The 12,702-nt window shown below is 43.0% G+C and overlaps 1 protein-coding gene across 6 annotated transcripts in view; it reads right to left on the bottom strand.

The window, feature by feature from the left end:
• Window positions 1-12,045, bottom strand: part of CACNB2 (calcium voltage-gated channel auxiliary subunit beta 2) — a 268,848-nt gene extending 256,803 nt beyond the window's left edge. For 2 of the 6 annotated variants that reach the window (XM_052803851.1, XM_052803857.1), the window contains exons 1-2: window positions 11,804-12,045; window positions 172-264 (exon numbers count right to left, since the gene is read on the bottom strand). In XM_052803851.1, coding sequence (XP_052659811.1) covers window positions 172-264; window positions 11,804-11,905 — 195 coding nt within the window. In that variant the 5' untranslated portion in view covers window positions 11,906-12,045. The remainder of the gene's footprint in view (window positions 1-171; window positions 265-11,803) is intronic. The other 4 variants (XM_052803764.1, XM_052803772.1, XM_052803758.1 and 1 more) reach the window with 3 other exon arrangements.
• Window positions 12,046-12,702: the final 657 nt, after the last annotated feature.

Genomic DNA, 12,702 nt, shown 5'->3' with positions numbered 1-12,702 from the left:
TGGCAACCAAGTATTTTTCATTGTCCCAGCAGGGCCTTCTGCTATTTCTCAGGCTACAATATCAGTCTTTGATTTGACAATTTGCAAAAAAAAAAAAAAGAAAAAAAAATATTACTTGAACATTAACATCAGCAAGTCATCCAGTCTTTTAAAAGCTGAAAAACAACATACCTGGCGTACGAAACTGTTAGAGGTAGTGTCAGAAGATGTACTCCCATCTGATCCTTTAAATCGGTTTTTTCTTCTTGCCCCTTTACCGTAAGACTGTAAAAAAAAAAAAAAAAAATTAGAGGAACAGCGTTAGTGTTGCACAGAAAGCTTTCAGTACAAGCATCACCAATGTCTCCTAGGCTAGCAGGGATTCAGAGGATCAGCTTTGTGCCAATTAATAAGCACATATTCAATAAGTAACTGATGGGACAATGCGTGTAAGTGGTCACCGACATGACTAGGCTTGGCCAATTGAGCCCTGAATGTTTTGGGGGTTTTTTTTCACATTCAGGTTTGGAGAAGCATTTATAGACTTGTATAGTTGTAGTATTATTCGCCCAAGTCACAATGATTAAAAAGTACAGTTTGTTTTGCAGCTAGTTTAAATAAACAAGCTAGGAAAGGAGATACTACAGCAGTCTCCAGTACATCACAGCTATGAGCCAAGTCAGCTGAGGGAACATTAAACAGCAAGAAGTGACCAACAACTTGTTGATTCAGATACAATCTTACAACCGAGGAATAATTTATAATAATATTTTTTTAAAAAATGTTGAAGTAAGTAAAAGCAGTATAACAACAAAAAAGGAGTAAACATGTAACTGGAAAAGGGATAATATGCGACTAAAAAGCAAGGCATCGTTTTTATCTATTAGGAAATCAAAAAGACAGCAGGAGAAAGCAATGGTTGGCTAAAGCAAAAATTATTAAACTATGGTTTAGAAATACAGCAAATGCCCCCCCCGCCAAAAGCTTTTTGTTCTGTGGGTGAATATGGACTATCAATAAATATCATAAAACAAATTTCAAAAACCATGAAAGAGTTTAAAACTGTGCTATTTGCAACCACTTATTTTTGTGGTGACTGTAAACCATGCCGTGACACCACCTCAGACCCTTCCCAGGGCATCCCTCCCTGGTACAGCAAAATCTCACAGATTTTTTTTTTCCGCACAACTACATTAAGAGGCAGACCTTCCTATCTAGTTACATTGCTTAAATTCATCTAAACTTACACCAAAATCATGTCTTGACTACTTCAAACATTATTTTCCTTGAGGTTGATAAATGCAATTTTTTTCCTCACTCATCATGCTGCTGTAAAGGTCATTTTACTAATCCATCTCTCTGGATCATGTCTCCTGTCTTTAAATACCTCCCACAGTTCCTTGCAATAAACAGGGTCTTTGTCTTCACTTTCAAGGTCTGCCTTGGCCTATTCCCAATCATAGCTCTCATCTTGCATTCAGCACTGAACTTTCGAGTTCCACAATAACTCAGGAAAAAAAAGAAAAAAAAACAACACAAAACCAAACACCAGCCTCCATCAGCTACATGCTAAATTTTCAGAGAGTAATTTCATATCCTCTGCATACTATCTCACAATCCTCTCTGAAGAATAAAAATTCCTTTACAGAAATCTCATTGTTCTCCTTAAAATATGCAACAACAAAAATCCCTCGTGATAAAAAGGTACTAGTATGCTGGCACCTCAAAACATTACACTAATAAATTATATTATTTATCCATTATTATTTCTTAGCATTCCAAGTCCATGCATTTGCATCCTGCTGTTGACTTTGGCATAAGCCACTGTCGGTCCTGGGTTTAGGCACAATGGGAAAATTAGGATCAGCTTATTGGAGAACCTGGCTGTGCATGTGTTACAACGCAACACTCCTGACAACTTGGCCCTGATACAGCAAGGCCTGGGATAAAACTCTGGCTGGGTGCATAAAGCGTGTACTTCCCTGGGCTTGAGCAGTCTTCAGAGCACCATGCTGGTCTTTGGGCCCAAGTCCCATCGGTTCTCATGGTAGGGAAGGGTGGGCTTCAGCACAGGCTTGGAGGCACACTTAAAATCTCATACCAGCAGATTTTTAAGATCATGACTTCAAAATCCGAGCTGTAGCTCTTAGCAGTAACACATATGGTAAGTACGATGAAATATTTTGCAGTCTGAGAGTAATTGAGGAGGACAAACAGATAGCTACTACTAATTTCAGATCACCTGTCAAGTTGACAAATCCAGATAACTTGCCACCATGAGATGCAAGAGAATGATCTCAGGCTGTATCTGGACCGTAAGTGTCGATCCTGGGCAAGTTCAGACCACTGGTTGAAATCCAGTATTATGTCAATCTTTTAGAAAGAATGACTGAAGTAACAATAGATCCGTCAGCCTGACACTGATTCTCAGCAAAAATAATTTAACATGTTATGTCACTGAACTAACAATGGCTTACGAGAAAAGCAATTATTTTATTTTGCCAAATTTTACAAAACTGTAAAAAAGCCATGTAAGAAGTTCTGAAAGGCACATGAACCGATACTACGCATGTTGGTTAGGGCAGAACTATATAAAAATCAGCATGCTACACATTATGAGGATGAAAATAGGACTTTCTGATGAGTCTACAACTGTAACCCAGTAGGTCACAAAATGTAAAATTAAAATTGAATGATGAATGGCTTTGCAGGGTTGCATTTCTAAAAGGGATCCTATAAGAATAACAAGTAGATCAGAACCATCGTTACCAGCAAATTATTCAAAACATTTTCCAGTTACTGTTAGAATAGACAGTTCTATAAGAACCATCTTCTTCCACCCAATATAATACTCCACCTAATATAATATAATATTAAGGTACGTAAAATACATTAGAAGTATCTTTGACATCAGTAGTCTTCAACTACAAGATCATCTTTAAATAAAAATTTACTTCTTAAAAACAGTTCTTACTGAGGTAACTGACTGTAGTTACCCGCCAACATTCTGACCCTCTTTTCTCCAATTTATTTGGAAGAATATGGAAATACACTTACAAAAAAATAAAGAATTCAAAACATTCATATAGCAGTTCAAGAATATAAAGCATCTACATAAAGATCACACTATCTAGGCAATTTCATAAACAATGTACAGTATAGTATGTTGTAATCCCCAAGGAGATACTAGAAAAAATGTACACATATTCTCTTTCACAGTCATATTTTTGTATTTCTACTCAGTTTCTACAATATTTATTTTATTTAGAGAATCATAGTGTTCATTTTTATAATGCAAAAAATTATTACAAAGGCAGAAGAGGGACTGTGTCTAGAGTGATGAGGATAAAACAAATGAGCAGAATAAAAATGTTTTACAAGCACAGATAAAACACACACTTCTCTACCTGCATAGCAACACCTAAAAGCATTAATTTGGGCAACATCACATGGCAAGTCCAGCTCAAACTGAAATTTACCTTGATTTTTCAGGGTTGGGTTGTTGGGGTTTTGTTGTGAATACCAGCATGCACATTTTTGTTCTAGTCTTATATAAGAAAAAATATTCAGGAGCACAAGCCAAATACTAACTTTAAACATAAAAAACCAGTTGACATGATGGCAGGCCATGGCTACACAGTGTAGGGAAAGTCAGTTTTACAGCTGCTTCTGTGTGCAGACCAACTCTGAATCAGAGGAAAGGGGGACAATTTTGGCATGTGGGAAAAGTGGGATTTGATGACTCTTCTCATTATTTTAAAGGATGCTAATCTGGGATTACATTTGTCTTCCAGGCCTTTCAAGCTTATTCCCACAGTCAGAAATGCCCTGAAACTTTCTTCTAAAAATGAGGTAAGTCTTCCATAAACAAAACAGATTCTTATATATTTTTAAAAATGATTAAATATCTCTGTCATGTGGAGAATCATGAATACTAATCCTGTCATATTCATTATGTTTTGCTTCTTTGAGTGTATTTTTTCCATAAGAGCTTAATGCAAGAACAAGACCTTTGTACAAAAAAAAAATAATCTACCAGTTACTTTCAATTCTGGAAAACAAAAAGGAATTTTTTTTCACAATGAACTCAATATGTTACTGTGATTTTTATATTAAGATTAGCTGCCTTATCTGCGTTCTGTGCAGCAGTTGGCTGCAATTAGGTAGCTAAAAATAAAGGGCTGAATCATGACATGCGGACATTGGCCAGTAAAAGCAGCAACACGGGGCAGTCTTTCTCAACCTATATGGTAGCCCTACCTAACAGAACAACCATCAGGGACCAAAAGTCTCTGCACCCCAGTATACGGTACCCAATGGTAACAATCTCGAAACCCAGCATAACCAGCTCCCTATGGCGTACCATCATTTGCCCCAGCTAATTTTAATACAAATGACTCCAGCACTGCGAACAAGCCTGTTTATATATAAAGTTTGCTGACAGGAACATTCCCTCTCAATTTCAGCCCAACATCTTACACAAATAAAGTTATGTATACATGTTAAGTGTTTACAAGATGAAAACTGTAGCCTGGTTTATTAGTCAGATGTGTGAAGTTCTTTTAAAATTGGCTGAGTTGTCAGAGATGAGAAACACAACACACACACACTTATGTTCTATAACTTCTTAAAATACATGGCAGACAATGTGAAACCTTAAAAAAAAAAACAACAGAGAAAGCCCTACCAAAGTAATCTCATCAAAAACATTTCATCAACAAAGTCTTAATAAAGCAAAGAAAGAATCTGCTTTCCAACTCTGACATGAAAGTACATTGTGCAACCTTTATCAGCCCATCTAATCAAACAAAATATAGGAATCATATGAAGCATTAGAGGCATGCATAGCAGTTTCCTGATAATTAACAGTTTCATATACAATTACTCATTATTGCAAACGGATGAGATCAATGTCGTTCAGTAAAATCCTTTAATTTTAATGAGGTTCTGCCTCAACACATGAAAAGCATGCACCCATAAGATTTAATCCTTTAACACACATGACAAGCAGAAGGCATGGTTTTTCCCTGTGAGCAAGATACTATCATCTGGAAGAGGGAATATAAAACATTTAAGATAACCAACTATCTACTACCAGGGAACTGATCTTCAGTAAAAGTTTTAAAATCTTCACCAGTAACCACTCCAATGGTATTTTACGTCAAAGCAGAGAAAAGCAGTATACACAGGATTGAGTCTGAACATTTACTAATTATAATGGGTAAAATAGCAGCAGCCGTTTAGACTGACATCATGGTTAGTGTCAAACATAAACCCTTAAAAACTATCCTACTGGTGTCATTCAAAGAATAAAGGACAGGTGCAGCAAATTTAGGCAGCAGAGTCACTGACACAGAGTCAGGTCTCGAAACAGAAATAATGATGCAAGAAAGGAACTGGCGAGAACAAAAACAGAAAATAAAAATTCAGAGCTGGAATGAGGCTTCACTATCTCAGATGAACAAATACCCAATTACAAGGATCAAAAGAATACCTAAAGGTAAAGGAAATGAGCGACGCCCTGAAGGATTAGAGAATTGCTAGAAAAGTCAGAAACGAAAGAGTGCACTAAGCATTTTTCCTTCCCATGCAAAGGCTTTAGAAGATATTTAAAAATGCCCATGTCCCAGGCAAAGAATAGCATGCCAGGACAGTGCAGAACATGTACATCCAGCTCCATCCACCCCTTGGAAAAACAAGTAATTGCCACTTTAATCAATTCCTTACAACAAGGCAACAGAATGTTCCTGTAGCTCAGACCTCCTGAGCCCTCTCTACGCAATGGCCAGGCTTGCCACCACTCAGAAACGATACGCTCCAGCTACCGGGTGGTGTAGCCTCCAGCATCAGCTGCGTAACTGGAAACCCCGACACCCGCACTCAAACAACCCACTGCGCGCCTTTGGATATAAAGGGTCAGCTACAGAAAGAGACACGAATATTTCTGTTCTTTGCACCACAAATCACACTAGTCTCGTAACTGACGGGTGGTCAGCCTTCTGACGGTACAGCCAAGGGCTGGAAGATGTACGTGGACCGTAGTGACAAGTTTCCCAGCACTCCACAGCTCCATTCCACCATAGGAACAGGGGCAATGGGGCAATATTGGACACAGCAATACATCCTAGCTTGCCTCTGTCTCAGGGATGGTGTTTCAGGTCACCCTACACAATCAACACCAGTGCAGCCCTGTGACAGGCGCTCAGCCCTGTGACAGGCGCTCAGCCCTGTGACATACCTTCAGTGAAGAAGTTGCCTGAGGAGCACAGACTCATGTCCACATAGCAGAGAAGAATCCCAAGGTTAGGTCTCAAAAACTGGATTTCTTCCAGCAAACACCGTTTGCTATCAGGACACAATTCAGAAAAGACAAGAATTCCCTTCAGGAATCCTATCAAAGTGAGGATCTCCATATAGAGTCATCGAGTTCACACAAGCTACAGTGATGAGTCTGCTAAGTCCATTCTACAGTCCTTTTACAAAATCTTCCACCTACACCAAGAAAAATCCATCCAAACAAAAACAAACGAAAAAAACCCACAAATAATTTATTTATCAAAACTTGCATACATAATCCAAAAATACATATTTGACAGATGCTCCATTTTTCCCCACAAAAAAAGAAAACCTATTTCTGCTGAGAAATCTGTAACAGGGTTAAATCTTTGATGCTCTTTTCTGCTGGCCTGTGATAAAGCCTTGCCAGTACTGCGGCTAGAAATAGCCCGATTCTTACCAGTTCCTACACTTCTAAGCCATATCCCAGTGCTCTTGCCCTGGCCTCAAACCAGGTCACCTGGCAGTTTCCACCCGCCAGACAAGAAGTAGGGGACTTGGCCTGCTCTCCTCATCCCCAGTGACTCGGGAACCCACCTCGGTGCAAATCTGCTGCCCATCTCTCCGTAACACCAGTGATGAAGATATCTGCTCCCAACTCGGCCAAACAGGAGCACGCAACAGCAGAAGGTGTTGAAGCTCGTGCCCAGACCCCACTGTGCCTCCCGCAGCCTGTGGCAACTACAGTTGTAGGCCACGTGCCTGTTCCTCCCCACCTGCTCTCCATCGATTCCTGTATTTCTCTTACACAAGCAAACAGAAAAAGAGATCTGACTCTATGACAGGAAGATATTTGCAGGGAGCAACAGCCAACTACAGGGAAGCTTCCCTCTGCTAAGGGTCTGCTGCCCTGCCGACAGAGACTAAGGCAAGCCCTTGGAAGGCAGGGAGGGTGATTTTGGTTGCTTTGTGTTATTTTGAAACTCTTCTATCCTGGCACAGGAAAGAACTGAGTTAAAAAAGCAGAAGAAAAGTAACTGAGACTCCAGAGAAGCCAGCCTTGGAAGAATAGAGGAACTTTTCATCCATAATGGTTTGAAATTATAAACCTAGAGACAAAACAAGACCAAAACAGAGATCGCCTCTAGGAGATGGTTACCAGATATGCAAATAAGTTAGGACTGAAACTGCCGAATTGCTTCAGAGGGATTTACACTCTAGGAAAATGTAAGAAACATTTATTATAGCCCATATATGCTGATGATGTGTAATACCCAAGTGGCAAATAAATGTCTCTGGAAGAGATGAGCACGCAAGATCACCTATTACTGACAGAGTTCAGGACAACGCAAAATAAACCCGAAGAGCAGAGGAGAATCATCAGAAAAGTAACAGCTGAAACCTGAAGGGCTTTCTTCAGTGAAGGACTATTAAAATTTATTTTTGTCAGTAAGGAGTACAACACTGAAAGGAGGTTACCACATCAGGAGAGAAAACACTACCTCTCACTGACGACCATGAGAAAGTCCAATGAATGGAGTTGGATTTCATCTCTTCCTCATTTGTATATACTCCACTGAGCTGCTGCCGCGTTGGATCTGGCTCCTAGGGATGCTGCCAGAAGAGAGTAAAAACTTCCATGCCTCTATAATCAATGGTTATTATTATTGTTTAAGTAAGCAAAGGGGCATAAATTTTGTTTATTGCTTACAAAGTATTCTTGCAAGTCAGTACTGGGATATACACTGTTGCAAAATGTTTATTTGAAGAATAGGTAAACACAGTATGAATTGTGATAAATCAATTCAGCTGAAAGAGAGCAGCAGAGGGCAGTGTGATTAATCTGCTGAGAATAAATCTCTGGCTATTCTTTCCATTCCTCATTACCACAAGACAGGCAGTGAAGGGATGGTGCTATGCAACTGAAAAGATAGCTGGAGATCCAGGAAGGACAACAGTCAGTGCTAGGGCCAAATAACTAAGCTGATATTCCGGAGTCACCACATGCACGTTACTCTAAAATTCATGTTAACATCAATTGCAGTCAATACAGAAGGAAAACTGAACAAGCCTGTCCCTAACCCCATGCCTGCAGTTTACCCTCGGCAATGCAACCTGACCAGCTGGAGCCAAGGGCTCCTGGGAGGATGAAGCCTTTAGACTTGGAAGTGGGAAGCACTTAACAGCATCAGGGCACAGAGGAAAGCTAAATGCAAGTGCAAGAGCTGAAGAAAACAATCAAGAGGAGAATTGTTTTCATTTAAAATGTGTCAGGTTGTTAGCACCAGCATTGACAGATGATGCATAAGGTAAGAAAAAGAACAGGAGGAAAAATAATAATGGGGAATATGAAAGAATTCATCCTGGGTAAGATACCTTCTCCCTCCACAAGGTAGGCTTGTAGTTAGTTGCTTGATACAAGGTTTCGTTATATTTTCTTTGAAACATCTCCTATAATTTACTGATCTGATTTGCTATGACTGTTCCTATGACATAACACAGAAAGCTTTATGATGAGAAAACAGCAACAAAAATTGAATCTAATGATTTCTAGAGACTGAGGGACTTTGAAGTAGGATGAGAAAAAAATTTCATGGGAGGGAGGGAAAAAAGAAGAGAGGCAAAGAGTTACCATGAAAGGTATTAATATGCTATGTTATAATATATTATAAACAAATCAGCGTAGCATCTGGGTTAATTAAAATGAATATTCTACTAATTCAACTTCCTAGAATTAAGGGGTTCTTGAAGTAAAAAATTAAAATGAGGACTGGAGTTGATTTTTAAAAAAAACAGGTACTGATCATCAAACACTTATGCATCTGAAGAGTTTGTTTGTTTTACGATTTCAGAAAATCAAATGCTGATTTTATTACAAAAGGGCCACAGCTAAACCTACCACTTTGCACTGACATATATGTGGATGTTGTGAATAACTCCACAGTGTAACTGTTAGCATGTGCATTAATCTGGAGAAAGCTGGACATTTGAAACTATACCACAACCCCAATTGGACTAGGATCACAGTGAGTACCTAGGACTATGTTTTTCCAGTAATATGGACCTAAAAGCCACAGAATTTTAGGTAATACAGAATAACACACCAATACCTTGCCCCTATTGCAAAGGACTTCCCACGGAGAGTATACTATAACTGTCACGATCAACACCTAAAGGGATTTTATTTTGTTTGTAGATCTTGTTAGGAAAATGCATTATGAAAGTAAGAAATAGATTTTACACAGAGGCTATCTAGGAATATTTCACATATTTAACTTCCTTTTAAAAGTAATTACTTCCAGAGTGTTAACTAGATTCACTCCTCTGCCAAGTGGTGACAAGTTTGGCCAAAATGGATGGACAGGCTTAATCCAAGATATTGACCATGATGTACAGCCAGGTTGAAAGAAATGCTCAGTTTTACAAAAGTAAAATTCTTGGATAAGAGAAATGTTGAGTCTTGTTACAGCTCTACAAAGGCTCTTCAATTATATTTCGCTAAATTATAATTCCCAGAAGTAGCGCTTCAGAGAGAATACTTTTAGAAGTGATATCACTCCATAAGCTCACATGTTGGGTTTTTTTTTTTCCTCCTGATGCATTACTTGGCATGAAATGTTTCTAGGATTGATACTCAAGTATCTTAGTGAAAAAGATAGCGGTGGGCATAACTGAAGTACCTGTAGGCAATCTACTTGATGATTCACATGTTCTCATTAAACCTCTCCTTCTCAGTGTGAGTATGTTCTAAAGCAGAAAGATCTTACAATATTGATTTTTTTGGAAATCATGTTAATGGAGCAAAAATTCAAATCAGAATAATTATCTCTCAATGCAGTGCATGCTAAAGAATTAACTAACGTTATTATTCAGACAAATGGCTCTTTTGCTTCTATAATCTTATTTCCTCTACATCAAAGGTTTATGTACAACTAGAATATGTATATATGGAGAAGATATGATTCTTGTTTTGCCTAATGCCTTTGGTTCTGAAAACTGAAAAATATTCCCTGAACTAAAAAGCTGCATTATTACTATCTTAAAAAGAGGATCTTTTTGGCTGCGAGTGTTCAGAAACCAATTCTATAAAACAGAATATAAGTACTTTACCTGAAATATAAGTAATGTGGGTGTTAGCAAACTATCCTTCCTCTCTAAACAGGCGTTCTTTATGCCTAGTTAAAACGAGGGATGAAAAACCAATTTTATGATCAGTATTTGACATTTGTCCACAGCAGAGGGGCACCATATGATTTGACAGTTGCCGATTCTGTGCTTAGGGCTGAAAAGATATAAAAAGGGGGGGATATATAGGTCAGAAATTAGTTCCCTTGCCACTGCTTCTGGAGAAGCTGGCAAAGCATAAGGCTCTACTGAAACGTCTGTTCTGCACTTGGAGGCTGCAGTCAAATTCACATCCAAAGAGACACTTTTTCTTTTTTAGCTTAACCTAGTCTCCGTTTCAGTGCCTGGATTTTGTTCTGCTGTCACTGGTCCCCAGTAAGTAAAGATCAATTAGCAAGTCTTTTGACAGACCGACAGCATTTTCCTCTGGCAATCGAGCACTTCTGTGATAAAACTGGACCACCTTCTCAAAGTAAATAAAGCAGCGGCAGCAGCAATAAAAACTGCCACCCCAAAAGGAAGAAAACTCTGCCCTAACAAGAACAAGCGTGTTTGTAATTTAAAGCGCATGCAGTCAGATTTTACCACCCTTTTACTGGGTTTAAAAATAGCACCGTAAGTCCTTGTAGCCAACTACTGCAAACTCGAAGATATTATGCAACACTCATACATTAATCAGGAACCACCTTTAAAATACAAAGTCTTTACCAAGTGTGCGAACACCCATAGCCTGCCTCCCTCTCCTCATCCCATTCACCTGACCACAGTCCACACGGACCGAGTCGTTAAAATTTCAGAGATGACTGTACAACCACCTTCCACACGGTAACCGAGAGGCTTAAGCCTGCAGCGTGCTCAACACCTTCAGCCTCCCCAAAATTCCTGCTCAACAACCACCGTGAATCGCCTTCCCCCACCAACACAGACTATTCTCAGCCTGTGTAACAGATGACGAAGGTTTCAGCAGCGCGTGGTAAGCATCAGGTACAGATACAACAGTTTAGCGGAGCAGGGAAAAATACCCGTCACCTGTGAGTAACACACGCACGGAAGAGCACCTTAACGGCAACGTATTCTTCTATATCCGCCCTCCAGATAACTGCAAGGTTCTTTTGACTGACGAAGCTTCTGTGGCACAGGGCGTCCCATCGTGCGTGTTAATGAAACGGCATTTTGGGGTGGGGGCGAGGACAGGGGCTTCAGGCGCCTTAGGAGAGCCGCCAAACTTTTCTGGCGGCGGGGAGCCGAAGTTGAAGGACGGGGAGCTCCGGCAGCCCCGCCGGCTCCCCGCCTGCCGCCCGCTGCCTCGCTGCGAAGCCCCCCGAGCCGAGCCGAGCCCGGCCCGGCCGGCCCCGCCGCCCCCGGCCCCGCTGCCCGCCGCAAGCCCCGTGCCGCCGGCCGAGCCCCGCCGCCCCCGCGGTACCTGCGCTGTCGCCGCCGCTGCGGACAGGGTGTTGTCCAGCAGCTCCATCTGCACCTCCTGCGCGGGGCTGGGAGGCGATTTGGACATGTCGCTCTGGACCATTGGCGAGGAGAGCGGGCGGCTGGGCGCCGAGCCCCTCGGCGGGGCAGGGCGGGGCAGAGCCGAGCCGAGCCGGGGCGGCGGGGCGCCCCTCAGCGCCCGGCCATGCCGGGGGAGGGGAGGGGGGCGCGGAGGCGGGCGGCGGCCCTGCCCTGCCCTGCCTGCTGCCGGCGGGGAGCGCGCAGCGCGGCGCCGGGGGACGGGGCACCGCCGCCGCCGCCGGGCGCGGGGGGAGGAGGGCAGGGGGCGGCGCGTGGGGAAGAGGGAAAGTGGCAACGGGCATCTCCCTCCCCTCCCCTCCCTCCCGGCAGCTACCGGGCGGCGGGCGCGGGGCGGCGCCTGCCTCCCCGCCGGGCGGGGGCGACGGACTGCGCGGCCGCGGCGGAGGGGCGAGCCGGAAAGTTGGGGCTGGGGGCGGGGGGGGGGGCAGGCCCTGCTTTTGTCGCCGCCGCTCGGCCGGGCCGCGGCAGGGTGGGTCGGCCGGTGGGTGTGCGGCGGGCCGGGTCGGGTCAGCCCCGCCGCGGCCGAGGGCGGGGGCGGGAGCGGGAGGGGCTCGCTGCCGCCTGCCGTCGGTAAGTTGTTCGCAAAGGACGCTTCCCGCCGGTCAGGCAGCTCGGCGGAGCGCGGATTCCCGGGCGCGGTTGGGGTAGAGGGCGGTGGGAGAGGCGTGCCGCTCCCCCTCCGCCGGGCCTCCCCGCCCAGCCAGGTAGGGCCGGGAGAGCGGGGCCGGCGGGGTGCAGCCCTCCCTCCAGCCGCCCTGCGGTGCTGCTCCTCCCTGAGCGGACGGCATCGCGCGTCCC

This window comes from Harpia harpyja, chromosome 1 (genome assembly GCF_026419915.1).
Source record: "Harpia harpyja isolate bHarHar1 chromosome 1, bHarHar1 primary haplotype, whole genome shotgun sequence".
NCBI lineage: Eukaryota > Metazoa > Chordata > Aves > Accipitriformes > Accipitridae > Harpia > Harpia harpyja.
This window is presented reverse-complemented; position numbering and strand designations above follow the sequence as displayed.